Genomic DNA, 16,274 nt, shown 5'->3' on the forward strand with positions numbered 1-16,274 from the left:
TAAAGTGTAAAGCATAACACCATTTATTAATGACTACTAAACATAAATGACAAAAGAGAGTTTTGTTGTAAAGTTTAAAACATGTCAACATTTATTAAGGACTAATAAACATTTATAAATGCCAAATGGGAGCCTTATTGTAAAGTGTAAAGCATGACACCATTTATTTATGACTAATAAACATTTATAAATGCCAAATGGGAGCCTTATTGTAAAGTGTAAAGCATAACACCATTTATTAATGACTACTAAACATTTATAAATGACAAAAGATAGCTTTGTCGTAAAGTTTAAAACATGTCAACATTTATTAAGGACTAATAAACATTTATAAATGCCAAATGGGAGCCTTATTGTAAAGTGTAAAGCATAACACCATTTATTAATGACTACTAAACATTATAAATGACAAAAGAGAGTTTTGTTGTAAAGTTTAAAACATGTCAACATTTATTAAGGACTAATAAACATTTATAAATGCCAAATGGGAGCCTTATTGTAAAGTGTAAAGCATAACACCATTTATTAATGACTACTAAACATTTATAAATGACAAAAGATAGCTTTGTCGTAAAGTTTAAAACATGTCAACATTTATTAAGGACTAATAAACATTTATAAATGCCAAATGGGAGCCTTATTGTAAAGTGTAAAGCATAACACCATTTATTAATCACTAATAAACATTTATAAATGACAAAAGATAGCTTTGTCGTAAAGTTTAAAACATGTCAACATTTATTAATCACTAATAAACATTTATAATTGCCAAAAGTGAGTCTTAAATGTATAATGTCACCATTTATAACACTTAGACCTAAATTACAATCAGTGCTTGAAATAACATTTAACTACTGTCAAAAATGGCAATGTATTGTAAGAGTAACACCTGTAACATTAAATGTGTTTTTTAAAACACCAAACAGTCACCCACTCCAAAAAAAGTTCATGCCAGACTGGTTCAAACTGGAAATATTTTTTGTGTGTCCTTAAATAAGCGTCCCAGTGGTCCATCAGGGTGTCGTGAACCAAGCCAAGATGACCACTCAAGAACCATCAGGTGTTCCTCCAGCAACTTCTCAGTGCGATTTCCTCTTAGTCTACGGACATGTCCTTTGATGGTCATCCAAGCCCTTTCGATATGCTGTGTATGACTGCCAGATTGAGGATCTACAAACCACCTGCTGTGATTTACAGTGTAATGTCTGTACCCTATGTTTGTCAAAACATTCTTGTAGGCTCTCCACTCATCACTGATAATGGCACTACCCAACTTAACATGCTGTCTGATCAGAGGAACAAGGTGGCGCCTTGATCGTTTTTCAACAAGTTTTAACACGAGCCTTCGCCTTTTGTCTTTAATTCCCATCATTCCAAATACCCATTTCTTCCTTTTCCATGCATTTCCAAAGCGTCCACGTGCATACTGAAAACAAAAAGAATAAAATTAAACAGAATTAAAATGAAAAAGAATGAAATTAAATATCTACAAAGAAACATTCAAAAAGATGGTTGCTTCTACTATGTTTTTTTTACTTATGGTAAAGGTTTCCATGTTTAGAGGACACAGTCAGATCTGCATTGGTTCTAACAAACCTGTCTGAGAGTTTACCAACCTTTCGCTGATGACGGAGACAGCTTTCATCTATAACCACAAATTCTCTGTCACCACCAAGACGGTGTCCATTGTTTATTCTGTGTCTTTTAATTGCACGTATACAAACATGTCGAATGTGTCTTGCCATGCTACTTAGTGTTCTGGAGCTGCCAGCCACTTCATCATCGATCAAATCTATTTGTCTGAGCCTGAGCCCTTGTGAAAATCTGTGATAGAAATTGAGGCAATTATTACTTACTGAGGCCCTAATTTTATTTCACAAGTCTCGTATTGGTGTTCAATTATGAAAGGTGCATTGCTATTAATGTCTACATCTACATATACCTGTAAATGAACTTCATCCAACTGAAAAGAGATGTTTTTGATTTCTCAAAGAGGGAGCCAGTTCTAATTGTTCTGGAAACTTTCCTATGACTTGCTCTTTTGCAGCACCTGAGAACATATCAATGAGTTAAGTAAAGAAATGGACCCTTAAACAAGAGCATTAATTAAAAAGATAATCACAAAATTAAGTATGAAGAAAATAATAATGAAAAGAGGTTAATGCTCCCTCTTGCATTGATAACCGAAATATTTTGTTATATTTACTACATGCACTACATTATCATGCATTATACATACCACATATATTGGTCTTTCTTCACCACGGAAATCATTTTCATCTTATGGTGACAAACAGGACATCTAAGCTTCTTTTTTAGCAGGTGTTTCTTCTGCAGCCATTTAATGAGCCTTAGTGCCTTATATTTAGTTTGTTTTCCTTCTATTCTGGCGCGCAATCTCATTCCCAAAGACATTCTGGTGGAAAAAAATGAGTAATTTATTTTATTATCACCTCGAAACACCGTAAAATACTCTATGGGAGTCTAGTGCAAATCGGTTCAGAGTTAAAGAACTTCACATGCTATATAAAACAAGCCCTATAATCAAAAATAGTCCCACGCAAAAAAGAGGATTGTCTCACCTGTTATAATGTATCTCCGACTTTGTTATGTAGATCTAACCCGCTGGATTCATGCTAAAAAAATATGTTCTGCTGCCAAAGGGAGGGAAAACAAATTTAATTTAAACGCAGAGGAGCTTATACAACCATCCAATCACAGTTAACTTTATTAAGGAAAGCCCCTCCTCTCAGAGCGCGACAGGCAGTGGAGCGCTCTGGAAGGTCAAGCCAAAGGGGCACGAACAGACAAAATTTGTGTGCGTCTGCGACTTACACAGTTAGCACACATTCGAAGAGATACAAAAAGCAGAGACTGGATGATCTAGATTGCACTAAGCCAACGACGTCAGCAGTTAGACATGAAGGTGAGTATAATGCTAGCTAGCTAGCTACCGAGCCATTTGGCTGCTAGCTACAGTGGCTAACTAACATAACATAACATGTGAATAGCTCTATTACTATTGGTTATTCCAAACGATTGATATCACTTAGTTGTATATTTTTAGTTTTGTTTATGTGCATCATTAAATTTATATTAAACACCCTGGTAAGGCAGTACACATAAGAATTATTTGCCTTGTTTTAGAAATGTCTGAACCACCACATGTGTATATAACATAATTTTTACAAAGTGGCTTTTTATAAATTCAAGTTGTAACCGTTTTTAATCAATATTTTATTTGAGTTTCCCAAGTTTCGATTATAAATAATTTTAGTATTGTAATTTAATAATTGTTTGTTCTTTAGATTCTTCTTCTAATCCTGCCCCTACTGCAACTGCCCTTCTTAACAAGGAGCGAGAGAAACTGACTTTTCTTAAGGAGGAACTGGAGCGCGACACCCTGATGGACCACTGGGACGCTTATTTAAGGACATACAAAAGATATTTCCAGTTTGAACCAGTCTGGCATGAACTTTTTTTGGAGTGGGTGACTGTTTGGTGTTTTAAAAAACACATTTAATGTTACATGTGTTACTCTTACAATACATTGCCATTTTTGACAGTAGTTAAATGTTATTTCAAGCACTGATTGTAATTTAGGTCTAAGTGTTATAAATGGTGACATTATACATTTAAGACTCACTTTTGGCAATTATAAATGTTTATTAGTGATTAATAAATGTTGACATGTTTTAAACTTTACGACAAAGCTATCTTTTGTCATTTATAAATGTTTATTAGTGATTAATAAATGGTGTTATGCTTTACACTTTACAATAAGGCTCCCATTTGGCATTTATAAATGTTTATTAGTCCTTAATAAATGTTGACATGTTTTAAACTTTACGACAAAGCTATCTTTTGTCATTTATAAATGTTTAGTAGTCATTAATAAATGGTGTTATGCTTTACACTTTACAATAAGGCTCCCATTTGGCATTTATAAATGTTTATTAGTCATAAATAAATGGTGTCATGCTTTACACTTTACAATAAGGCTCCCATTTGGCATTTATAAATGTTTATTAGTCCTTAATAAATGGTTTTATGCTTTACACTTTACAATAAGGCTCCCATTTGGCATTTATAAATGTTTATTAGTCATAAATAAATGGTGTCATGCTTTACACTTTACAATAAGGCTCCCATTTGGCATTTATAAATATTTATTATTCATTAATAAATGGTTTTATGCTTTACACTTTACAATAAGGCTCCCATTTGGCATTTATAAATATTTATTATTCATTAATAAATGGTTTTATGCTTTACACTTTACAACAAAGCTCCGATTGATAGTTGTGGATATTTATAATGCATTTCTGAAGTACAATTTTATATGATAAAAAATATGTTTACAAATGCTGATTGTGCTTACAGGATAGTAACTTAGTCTGAAATGTTTAATATAGCAACTCTAGATGAAATATATAGGTGAACACATTTGGCTCACTATTTGGCAAGAAACCGGTCAGTTTTTTTCCTCTTTCTCACCCTTAACTAATGCATAATAAACCATTAATAATGGTTTATAAAGCATTTACAAATTAATTAATAATATAGCTATAAACTATTTATTAGCATCTATAAGGGGAGCCTTATTGTAAAGTGGTACCTTCACTTGTTATATAGTTAGTAAGATAGATATGTTTAGAACATGTCTATAAAGTGTAAAAACAAAAATATGGGTTACACTCTATGAGAAGGGCACTGCATTAAGAAAAAAAAATTTAATCTAAGGTTTGGTATAATATTAGATGGCACTTAATTTTGTATTAGCGCCATCCTCCTCCTGTTCAACTAATCTACTCTGTGATGAAAAGATATTTACTCCCTACGCATGAATCACCACAAACCCTAAACAGCCATGGCTTATTTTGAATGCTGTCCACACACACTGAGCTCGACATGCTGATGTGAAAACAAGCTTAACATGGTTGCTGACCTTTCTGTAATTACCTGAAGAGTATTTCAGTCTCTCAAAGCCTCCTGCCTCTGAAGCCTCGGGAGAAAGTGCATGTCCTGGTGATGCACATCTGGAGGACATTGGGGGCAGTGCTGATGCGGCACATGTTTAGTCTAGAGAATAAAGTGATAAAAAATTAAAAAGAAAAATCTCAGCTTCCGATTTGGACGCTAAAAGCAAAGATCGTAATTGCTGTTTGACAAGATGATTTGCTGGAAACCGCTAAAGGGAGAAGTTTAGATAAAACAGCAAGGTTTTGTTGATTTTGCACCAGGCCAGCTCATACACCCCACAAATGTCTCCATCAGCTGAGATTTAAAAAAAAAAAAGTCTTGAAATACAAGCCCGAGGGAAGGTCAGGTGGACTTTCCAAAAAAATAAATAAAATACTGTCTCAGCCTGATAAAATCCCTGGATTCTTTAAATACGCAGTATCTCTTGGGGAAGGATTAAACTCAGAAAGGTCTCTGTTAAGCAGGTATGAAAAATGCATCAAAGTTTATTTAAAAAGACGTCTTTTTGATAAATACATTTACTCAGGGAACCATAAAACACTTCAAAGTATGACACTGCACGTTGCACGACAAATCGTAGGTGATTGCCAATTATGGCCAGTTAGAAATACTCATCAGATATGAGTTTCAGAATGGGAGTGGGAAATTGCAAGCAATCTTGTAGCACAGCATCACTGCCTGACTGAAAGCTATTGATTGGCTTCACTGTTGGTTTTTCTCTGTGGGAATTGCGCCATGTATACAACAATTACATGAAGCATTTGAAAAGCAATAGCTAATACGCTTTCTGAACTATGGGATTTCATGAAGCTCTATAATTATCTAGAAGGCAAATTCTATAACAGTTATCCCTGTATGTCAATAATAGTATGAAAGGTATCTCAGAACACTCATCAGGAAAACCAGACCTTGTCAAAAGAATGGAGAGTAGTTAAAGTAAATCTGACCTATTAAACTATAAAATTCCTCTTGACACACATGCACACACTCAAGTTTGGATGTGTTTTGCTAGCAGCTGCTAATGTGATGCCCAAGATGCTAACCTCAAGCATGCAAGGATGTCAGGAGAGGGTGACCTCACTTACAGCCGTATATCAGACTTCATGCAAATCCCTCTGGAGCCACTAAAGGCCACTTGGCAGAGTTCTTTGCACATTTTACTCATATTTACTAACAGCTGTTAAATGACATTTACCTCCATTTCATCACTGCGGTTCCAGTGATGTCTGCCTTGGTGCCTTTTGAGAATAGGCCAGCATACTGACAGGTTTCAGGACTGTTTCAAAGCATGATATGGTGGAAGTTTGACTTTCGAGGATGAGACAAAACTTGCCCTTAAGCAGGAATAATGATTTGCAGGTAAATGGTATCAAATATGACAGGGGAACAGGTCATCCAATTCTGAAGTTCTAATCTCACATAGTGTGTGTTGTCTGTAAAGTATGGTGGTCCTGACAGTTCCAATTCATAGCACCTTAAGAAAACACCAGGAAACAGAAAAAATAAGCGCACAAAACTCAAACATAAAGGGAATTGAATAAAGCAAAGTGGAAATAGAAATAAATACAAAGAAACTTGTATAAAACATAAAGGAAGTAGATAAAAAGAAATTGGGAGCAATTGTTTTTGGGAAAAGCTGTTCCCAAAAAACAAAACATGGGACTGGGACATTCGTAAAAAGTGCAGGATTCATTGTTGTTCATCGGGAGAAAAATATGCCAGGTAATGTGTGTTTTAATTGCATGAGTCATATAATACTGTAGATACAAGTTTGCTATTAATTGTTTATCGTTCTCTTGTCACTTCTATCACATTCCTGTCTCCTCAAAAACACTTAATTTTTTTTGTTTTTGTTTTTGCAGCATTTTTCTCTTTTCTCGTGTTTTCTTAAGTTGCAGTGTGTTTGATTCTTCAGGGCCACCGTAGTAGAGTCAGCAGTACCAAAACACCCAGCACCAGGAGCAGACAAAGGGAATATTCACCTAAAGGCACAGCTAAAAGTACAAATCCAATCCCTCCTCGTCACTACCAGTGAAACTCTAGGTATCTTTAACTCTGCAACTCTGCAATTTTAAAAGTATGATACAAATTAATAAAAAAGTGTTTTGAATGGAACATTGCACTGGTGCTCCCTGATGACAGTGGCCTCTCCAAACAGATCAGTGCACAGCAACAATCCCTAAACAGCTGTGGAATGGTGCAAGAGACATAACAATTTAAAATCGAGCAGCCATGGGATGGACCAGAGCAAATGCACAGGAGCCAAGGGAGCCATGGTGGTTCATGGCTGTTTATGGCAAAACAACTGGGATTAGCCCATTAGGTTTTAATGTGGCCTATCCCCACGGTTGACCCTAGTCATAGTAAATAAACACAAGCACGTCCTCACCTTTCTTGCATGTGATGCTGAGCCCGACTTGCACTGCAGCCCCGGCGACTGTGTATGCAAGTGACGTATGAGCTCATCTGTTCCCGCATCACACTAATGCAACCCGACAGTATCTGCATCACATCATAATGCTGAAACCCCCATGCAATTATTCCTTGGGATACATTCATATTCATAATCCAATTAGTTTTGACTTCAAGATGAGGGCTTTTTTTTTCCTGATACAAATATGATTTATCCTGTTTGGGGGATTATATCAGAGTCTAAATGTCTGCCCTACAAGGACTGAGTCAAGCTAAAGTAAAGTCAGAATTGTTTATCTCTTTGTTTTCTTTAGTGGAAACGAGACGCTCGAGCGTAACTAAGCTATGTTTGTACTAGTCCACCCACCTGCTGTAAATAAGAGGAGGCATTCGCTACATATGATGCATGCACGCAGGAGGTGATCTTTTTTCTTTTCTTTTTTTTTACGCTTTCAGGAAGCGCACTTCATGTGCACCAAAACAAATCAGTAGGAATTTTCTCTCCAACACCCTCCTACACATTAACACCCCCACACCACCCACATGCACACCCCCTCCACACACACACACACACACACACATATATCCAATTAATTAGTGTGAATGAGTGATGTGTCCTTGCCTTGGCCGCCTGACCGTCCGCCCTCAGCCTGTTTGCTTTTTGCATGCCAGGGACCCGAGCTGACAATCAGTTACTTAGTTTGGATTGAACACATCGCTCGCATGGTTTGATCGGCCCCACAGCAGGACTCTGCGCCTATTTGAAAGATGGCAAACAAAACATTCATTAAACATAACAGACGTGCCCTAAGAGTGAAGGAGAGTCTGGGATGAAGGCGAGGACGGATAGAAACGCAAAGCTCTGCTTACTCCACAGCACAGGAAAGACTCAAATCTTTAGCAAACTTACGTAAAAGGGTGTGCTGCTTTAGTGAGGAACTTCACTGATGGACATGATCTGTCTCAAATATCTGATTCTGCACTGCAGCAATGATATGTTGGAGCAAAAAGTGCACTTTTTTTTTCAAAAAACTGGAGATAATTTATCTAAATTTCTTGAGCTGTCATTTCCCTTTCCCCTTCTTGGTGTCTCACCTCCTCTTGTCAGTACTAGGACACCCATCCTCACCAAAGACTTCCCCAAGCTGCCTGGATCTTGTTCGTTCCGTGTGTCGTTCTCCTTCAGTAAATATTGCCTGATCATATTTGAGGTTGTGGTTGCTGCTAGAGGGGTTAATGTAGCTGGGGAGAGGAAGAGATACAGGAGAATTATCCTCCTGAGATCCAGAAGAAAAAAAAGTTTCATATTTTGAATTTTCTTTATTAATATGGTTGAAAGAAACATGCTACAGTATTTTTTTTTTCAAAATTGTTTTTTTTTTTCACTTTTTATCCTCTGTTTTTGCAGTGGACATGGGGTCTTGCTTGATTACTGAATGATAGGATGTGATGTAATGTTTTCATCTGGATTTCTGGTATCAAACCTCAGAATAGGACATACCAACACTTGAAGAGCTTGTAGGAAGGAGCAAAATGATGATCTCTGAAGTCCATTATGGATTAGAAGTAAGGTATAAGCTGCAACTCTGAAGGTATGAGATTTCATAGCAGTTTGTGTCAGGGAAACCCAATGCCACAACTTCAGAGGCACAGCTTATACAGTGGGCACCTCCTCCAAGCTGCCACCTACCTGCTCTTATGTCTGGTCCTCCTCCACCTCATCTCTGAAAGCTCAAAGTCTGACTACCCTTCCACAATTCTGAATAAAGTAATTTGTGCCTCATTCAACCCTTCCTTTCCTGAATCATGGGCACAGGTTGAGAATGAGAGGTAGTGAATCCTGTTGTCCACTGCAAGGGACACTAAATAAAAGTCTCGCTTTGAGAGGGTTAAATTTGTTTTAGTAAGATTTTGGAAACTTGCAATTATTTTAAGACTCTGATGCGGAAGAAAGAATTTGGGTTTAGCATCAGAAACGTAGCATCTGTTAAAAAATGTGGAAACTGCAATGTCTGCCATTTTGAAAAGAAAGCTAATATGCTGTGTTAGCTACACCGCCACAAGTGTGGCATTACCAGAAAGCTCTGGTAATGCCACACTGTCCTCTTGACAGGATTGAAGAAATCAACCAAACTGCATAAAAGGTGCTTGACCTACAAGTCTCAGAGTCATGTCCCCCACAGAGGACAAAAATGAACTTCTGGGTCAGCAGTTTGAATCACTTCAAATATCACGAGTCCAAATACTGAAGGAAGTCACATATGTGGCAGCACTTTGTAACAGTGGGTATTGAGTAAAGCAAATTCTCTCCTCAAGCCACCGATAAAGAGATCTGAGAGAGAGAGACATACCAGCAAGTTCAGACAGACAGGAAGAAACAAAAAGACAGGAAATGAAGGAGATGGGCAAACCAACACGTATGCAGACCAAGTAATGCCAGGAAAAACAAAAAAAAGAAACAACGCAAAACACAGGCAGACAGATAGACAGGTGGGCAGGGAGGAACCATAAGCAGTCAACTGGCCATAATGGGAACACTTTCCAGCCACATGTAGGTGGCCCTAATGATGTGCTGATTATTTGTGAGGCTTGCTGGAGTCTCCTGACTCCTGGGCTGGTGTCTCATTGCACGTGTGTGTGCGTCTGCATTGTTTCCTCTCTGCACAAAAAAAAATGGTGTCAGAGAATGCGAGACAGAGAGAGAAAGACACACACACAGAGGAGGTGTAACTTAGCATGCCCATTTTCTGTCACGCTCTCAATTCCAACTGAGCACTGCAGATGGAGGAGGGGGAGGGGGATGGGGTGGAGGGTGTGTGTGTGGTGGTGGAGTGGAGGGATAACTACCTCAACTGTCCTGTGCTCCCCACACCCCTCCCCAACATCGCCCCCTCCCCCCAAGCCCTCCTACAGCTGATGTAATAATCTTAAACAGTGGAGTGTAATATAACTCGATGGTAGATGAGAAAATGCTGAAAACACTCCTGGCTTTGTGTTTTTGTTGCTATTCCTTTCTACTTTTTTTGTAAAGGAATTTCTGTGTGTGTGTGTGTGTGTGTGTGTGTGTGTGTGTGTGTGGGGGGGGGGGTGATACAGAACGTCACGCACACATGCGCATATAGGGTTCCACACTGACGCATCGTTTGTTGTATAGTCAACTGTTTCTCTGCTGATTTTTTTTTTTTTTTTGCTTTCTTTTCCCTCCCTGCGCGGGCTGAGCCATGCCTGTACCGGATAATTGTTTTTACTGCATTCAACAGTGTTTCTCAGAAGCAACGGGTCGAAAGTCCGGACTGTGACAGTGGAGGCTCTGCAGGGACAAACTAATGCCTCCTTCTTCTTTCTGAGAAAGAAGGCTGAGCTATCACGATCCTTACTGTGAAGATCTCACCCGTGTATTTTTCTGACGATGCCGGGTTGGACACTTTCACCGTGTAGCTGCGAGCTGTGAGAATTCTCGTGGAAGAAGCATCTTATTGTGCGTGTTTGATTTTTGTGCCGCTGGATGGAAAATTCGAAAACACCGAAAGCCCTAAAAGCAAAAGAAAGAAACAAAAGTGAGTTTTCTTCTTCTTCCAAGGGGGTTCGAAAAGCGATCCCCCTCCTTTCTCTCTCTCCTCAGCATTCCCTCAGTCAGTCGACGGATTTTTTTTTTTCCATTACAGCTCAGTAGAGGGTGTCAGATCTTTCTTAGAGCACCGCGCTAGGATGAACGCAGTCTCCGCGTTCCTCTTTTTGTGATTCCTGAATTTGCCACAAAAAAGAAGAAGAAGAAGAGGGGGGAGAAAAGGAGAGGGAGTGAGAGAGAGAGAGGTTGTAGTTGGTACTGGTGTTGAGGAGAAGAAGAAGAAGGAAAAAAAATCGGCGCAAACGAGCCAGGCGAGACGCCGAGGGATGTGAGGGGGGGATGCCGGTGTTTTGCAGTGGTGGGACCGCCTGTGAAGCCCCAGCGCTGGGAGTGAATTCAGCACCGGGGGGAGAGCGGACAGCTCCCGACGAAGCCGCCACCGCCGCCGCAGCGCTCAGTAACACAACCGGTGGGAGGAAAAAGCCACGGATTTGTTCGTTTTTACCCCCCCACCACCACCACCTTCCCCCCTCTCTCCATCACTGCCAAGGTCAGTGTTAAACGACCTGAAAAAGCAAAGAAAAAAACGAAAAGATGAGCCGGACTCCGCTGACGCTCTTTTCTTTCCGCTTTTCTTCCGATTATATCCCCGAACCCTGCGAGGCTGTGAGGACTCGGTCGACTTGAAAGAGACGTTTATGTTTGTGTTTTTGGATTCGTGGGGGGAACAGAGAGGAAACAAAACTGGAAGAGTGGACACGAGAGCAGGTTAGACGCAGCGTGGATGTGTGATAAAAAGACTGCCTTATCTCTCTCCCCCCTTCCGTAAATATCTGTATTTCTCTCTCTCCCTCTTTTCTCCCCCCCCCCCCTTTTTTTTTTTGCTTCCCTCCTTCCCGCTGATGCAGACCAGACCCCCAGCTCGCGCCGCGTCTTGAATCCGGGAATGAGTCGTCCACGTTGAAAAAATGCTGCTTTGGATCGTCCTGCTGAAAGCCGCTCTTTGTCTCGCCAGTGGAAACGTTACAAGGGACGTTTGCAAGGAGCAGATATGCTCCTGCAACGAGGTGGAGGGAGACCTACACATAGACTGCGAAAAGAGGAGCTTCACCACTCTGCAGCAGCTCACCGGCCCCAGCTCGCAGTTTTATCACTTGCTGCTACACGGGAATTCTCTCTCTAGGCTCTTTCCCAACGAGTTCGCCAACTTTTACAACGCCGTGAGTCTGCATTTGGAAAACAACGGCTTGCACGACATCGTGCCCGGCGCCTTCCTGGGACTTCAGCTGGTTAAGCGGCTGCACATCAATAACAATAAGATCAGATCGTTCAGGAAGAGCACGTTTCTGGGCTTGGACGACTTGGAATATCTCCAAGCTGATTTTAATCTACTGAGGGATATTGACCCCGCCGTTTTCAGGGACCTAAATAAACTTGAAGTGTTGATACTTAACGACAACCTCATCAGCGCCTTGCCCGTGAACGTGTTTCAACATGTGCCCATTACGCATCTCGACCTGCGCGGAAACCGAATCAAAACGTTGCCTTATGAAGGGATCCTGGAGCAGATCCCGGGCATTGCGGAGGTTTTGTTGGAGGACAACCCGTGGGACTGTAACTGCGACCTGGTTTCGCTCAAGGAGTGGCTGGAGAACATACCGCGGAACGCGCTCATTGGGAGGGTGATATGCGAGGCTCCCACCAGGCTGCAGGGCAGCGACCTGAACGAGACGTCAGAGGCGGATCTGTGCCCCTCGCAGAGCGCCGGCGTGGACAGCAGCCTGGTGGCCCCTCCCACCCAAGAGGAGACCTCCATGGCCCGCGACACGCACCCGACGCCTTACAAGCCCAGCGGAAATGCCAGCAGGCCCCCGACGCCAGGAGGCCACGGGTCCAACAAGAACCACTCTAAATCTCGTGAGAACTGGCAGCTGAAAACGAAACCCACTCCAGTGGCGGCAGGTGTGGACAGGGAGCAACAGCAGCTGCGCAACGTGACGTGCCCCGAGCCGTGCAAGTGCAAGCTGGTGGGCTCCAGGCAGGGGCTGGGGGTCAACTGCGAGGGCAAGAAGATCGAGAACCTGTCCAACCTCAAACCCAAACCCCTGGCCGCTCACGAGCTCAACATGAGAGAAAACAACATCCACGCGGTGAAGAAAAACCAGCTGCTCGGCTATGCGAGCCTCAACTTGCTCGACCTGGGCGCGAACAACATCAAGGTGATCGACAACGGCACGTTTCAAAACCAGAGCGAGCTCAGGTGGCTGTACTTGGATAAGAACTACCTGGACGCGCTGGTGACGGAGATGTTCGTGGGCCTCGTGAATTTGGAATATCTCAGTTTGGAATACAACGACATCCAGCTCGTAGTTGCGGGCGCGTTTAGCCCCATGCCGAACCTGAGGGTTCTCTTCCTCAACAACAACTTGCTCAAATCGTTACCCGCGGATGCTTTCCTTGGGATTTCTTTATCTAAGATCAGCCTGCACAACAACTACTTCCCCTATCTCCCCGTGGCAGGCGTGCTGGACCAGCTCAACTCGATCATCCAGATCGATTTGCACGGGAACCCGTGGGATTGCTCGTGCAAAATCGTGCCCTTCAAGCAGTGGACAGAGAAGCTGGGGGCCGACGTGATCGTGAGCGACCTCAAGTGCGAGTCGCCGGAGGAGTTCTGGAAGCGAGACTTCCGCTACGTGCGGAACGACCTGCTGTGCCCCAAGCTCTACGTCTCCCCGACGTCGCTGTCCAAAAACAGCACTTTCGCGCAGGACTCGGGGACGCGCTCGAACTCCTACCTGGAGCCCAACAGGGTCTCCATCTCGGTGCTCGTGCCCGGTCTGCTGCTGGTGTTCGTCACGTCCGCGTTCACCGTGGTGGGGATGCTCGTGTTTATTTTGCGGAACCGAAAGAGGTCGAAGCGGAGGGACGGAAACTCCTCCGCGTCCGAGATCAATTCCCTGCAGACTGTGTGCGACTCTTCGTACTGGCACAGCGGGTCTTATCACGCGGACGGGGGCGCGCACCGGGGCTTCGACTGCAGCACGCATCTCTCCACGACAAACGATGCGTAAAAAGGAAAGATGCCCCCCTCCCTTCCCTGGATTACAAACACACATACAAAGAGACAGATACACATACGAACTTTATATTTTATCCATTTGAACCAAGTCTGCTGCTGCTGCTTGCACAGCCCCCCTGCCCCTCCTCACCCCACTCTGTAATATATGTATATGCCAAGCCCCCCCCCCCCCCCCCCCCCCAAAGAAAAGGCTACAACCCATCCCTCCCCTTTTCTCTCTCCCTCCCAGTAGTCGGATTTTTTTATTTTGTTTTTGCCGCAATCGGACCACAGATCTCTGCAAGACAGAAACGAGGGGAGAGAGAGAGAATAACAACAGTAATATTATTATTATTATTATTATTAATAATAATAATAATAATAATAATAATAATAATAATTCAAAGAGCGAGCGCGTGTGTGTGGATTCAAGGACCGAGGACCCGTCCCCGAGGGAATGGTGCACGAGCGCATGAATGTAAATGTAAATACTCGGACCCGATGTATCATAATCTGCATGAAGATATTTCGCATGGTTTCAACACACACACACACACACACCTACACACACACACACACACACACACACACACACACACACACACCTACACACACACACAGCCAGAGAGACGGGCGCGCGACGGAGAGGGGAAACCATAACCACCACAAACAAGCGTAAAAAGGAGCCAACTCGACCCCTTCTCATGTTATATCAATATGACGACTATATATAGATATTAAGAGTTATATATGACTATTACAAAGTGCCATTTCTCTATTTTTTTGTGAACCTGCAGTTAGGATTTGTATTTGTTGTTTTGAACTTGTTTGGCGAAACAAAAACATAAAAGGAGGGATGAAGAGGAGGAAGAGGAGTGTGATGGAAGTGAAGCTGTCAGTGCATGTTCTTTTTTTCTGTTTGTTATCATTTTTTTTTGATTGTCGATGAATATTTGGGGTTATTTATACTTAAGTGGCGCAGATTTTGAACAAAAAGAGAGAAAAAAAAGAAAAAGAAACCCACGTCTGCGCACTCATCATCTTCTTTATGAATGTAAAACTGTGTTATTTTATGGTGTGCCAATTGTTCAGATATTCCGACATGCAGATGAGCATGACCAATTAACGTCACTCAGATGCTTATGCTGCAAAGTTAATGTAGCTAAAAATAACAGTGTGTTTTTTTTTAACCTTATTTTTTTCTTCTTCTTCTTCTTTTTATTTATGTGTCAATGAATATAGCCTGCTTTGGGTGAGAGGAAGAAAACAAAACAAATAAATAAACAAAAAAACATTGCAACAAGTTAAAAAGTTGGGGGTATGGGGGTGGGGGGTTTATACTGTCATATTTTTTCAAAAGCAAAGAAGTGTTTTCAATTGAGCTAATGCAATTCGATGTAAACAGCGAAGGTAGACTGACATAGATAGTACGCTGTTTTTTAATGTCAGGAAAAAAAATGTATTCCTCCACATAAAAGCTTATGGCTATGATTCACTTTCATTATATTGTGAGCTTTTGTAAAGCCATCTAATCTTGTCCAAATAGGAGAAGTCACTGTATTTAGGACAAAACGTGCTTGAAAGAGGCGGGGTTTTTTGTTTTTGTTTTTTGTGGCTGGGAGAGAAGTGAGGCAAGCTGGAGCATTTTACAGCAAGAAAGAAATCAAACAAAGGTACCTACATACAAACATAACGCAGAGGTAACTACATAAAGCAAGATGTCTTTTTTTTGCTTTCAAATTATTCACTTTTGAACTTGAGCTACTCTTCTTGAAGGGGCCGCATGGTTTTTGTGAGCTCATGACAACAATGCCATGACTGAATACCTGTTTTATTGCTATTTTCTCTTCCCAGAGCTCAGCTATTGTCATGGGATATGCTGCTTATAGCCTATATTGCTTTACCTGAATTTAAAACAAAGAAGAACGATGACCCCCCCCCCCCCAAAAAAAAAAAAACCCAAACAAACAAACAAAAAAACAAAAACGAAACAAAACCCAATGACAACAACACAAAAACAACAACAAACAAGCATTAAGATAGCTGGGGCTTGTTTGAAAAAAAGAAAGTCAATTCTTTAACTCTGCAGTAGCTCAAACAGAAGCGAGGAATGTGCAATTAGCATTTTTGTCTTTTGACTTAATGTTTGTTATGTAAAACCCTAGCACTGGTTTTCACTTTGCCAACTGATTTTCTTTTACAAAACCCACTCCAATATGCTTAATTTCGACACGAGTTCAGGCTAATTCG

At 41.3% G+C, this 16,274-nt stretch overlaps 2 protein-coding genes and 1 long non-coding RNA gene across 6 annotated transcripts; 1 reads left to right on the plus strand and 2 right to left on the minus strand.

Annotated features, from left to right (window-relative positions):
- Nucleotides 1-956: 956 nt before the first annotated feature.
- Nucleotides 957-5,076, minus strand: LOC113016459 (uncharacterized). 4 transcript variants are annotated; one of them, XM_026159297.1, is made up of 6 exons: nt 4,963-5,076; nt 2,583-2,651; nt 2,240-2,416; nt 1,943-2,050; nt 1,617-1,824; nt 957-1,426 (listed from the first exon to the last, which is right to left on the minus strand). In XM_026159297.1, exons 3-6 carry the CDS (start codon nt 2,413-2,415, stop codon nt 962-964), a joined length of 957 nt encoding a protein of 318 aa, XP_026015082.1. In that variant the 5' UTR covers nt 2,416; nt 2,583-2,651; nt 4,963-5,076; the 3' UTR covers nt 957-961. The 4 variants fall into 4 exon arrangements, with proteins under 4 accessions (XP_026015082.1, XP_026015079.1, XP_026015081.1 ...); XM_026159294.1 differs by having other exon boundaries at nt 2,583-2,654; XM_026159296.1 differs by having other exon boundaries at nt 4,949-5,076.
- Nucleotides 5,077-8,023: 2,947 nt separating this feature from the next.
- On the minus strand, nt 8,024-11,200 carry LOC113016916 (uncharacterized). The gene is made up of 3 exons (XR_003271330.1): nt 10,787-11,200; nt 8,491-8,637; nt 8,024-8,152 (listed from the first exon to the last, which is right to left on the minus strand). It is a non-coding gene; the product is annotated as an uncharacterized LOC113016916 (long non-coding RNA).
- A 5-nt stretch (nt 11,201-11,205) lies between these two features.
- On the plus strand, nt 11,206-14,182 carry slitrk1 (SLIT and NTRK like family member 1). Its single transcript, XM_026160105.1, has 2 exons — nt 11,206-11,731; nt 11,872-14,182. Exon 2 carries the CDS (start codon nt 11,932-11,934, stop codon nt 14,035-14,037), a length of 2,106 nt encoding a protein of 701 aa, XP_026015890.1. The 5' UTR covers nt 11,206-11,731; nt 11,872-11,931; the 3' UTR covers nt 14,038-14,182.
- The last annotated feature ends 2,092 nt before the right edge of the window (nt 14,183-16,274 follow it).

The sequence above is a fragment of the Astatotilapia calliptera genome, chromosome 23 (genome assembly GCF_900246225.1).
Source record: "Astatotilapia calliptera chromosome 23, fAstCal1.2, whole genome shotgun sequence".
Lineage (NCBI taxonomy): Eukaryota > Metazoa > Chordata > Actinopteri > Cichliformes > Cichlidae > Astatotilapia > Astatotilapia calliptera.

Excerpts from the sequence above, each read along its gene's own strand:
- LOC113016459 (XM_026159297.1), bottom strand. The coding sequence starts at position 2,415 with ATGTCTTTGGGAATGAGATTGCGCGCCAGAATAGAAGGAAAACAAACT. Across the intron at positions 2,051-2,239 it reads AAGAAAGACCAATATATGTG|GTGCTGCAAAAGAGCAAGTC; the intron begins GTATGTATAATG and ends ATATGTTCTCAG. Across the intron at positions 1,427-1,616 it reads GTCTCCGTCATCAGCGAAAG|TATGCACGTGGACGCTTTGG; the intron begins GTTGGTAAACTC and ends TTTTGTTTTCAG.
- slitrk1 (XM_026160105.1), top strand. The coding sequence starts at position 11,932 with ATGCTGCTTTGGATCGTCCTGCTGAAAGCCGCTCTTTGTCTCGCCAGT.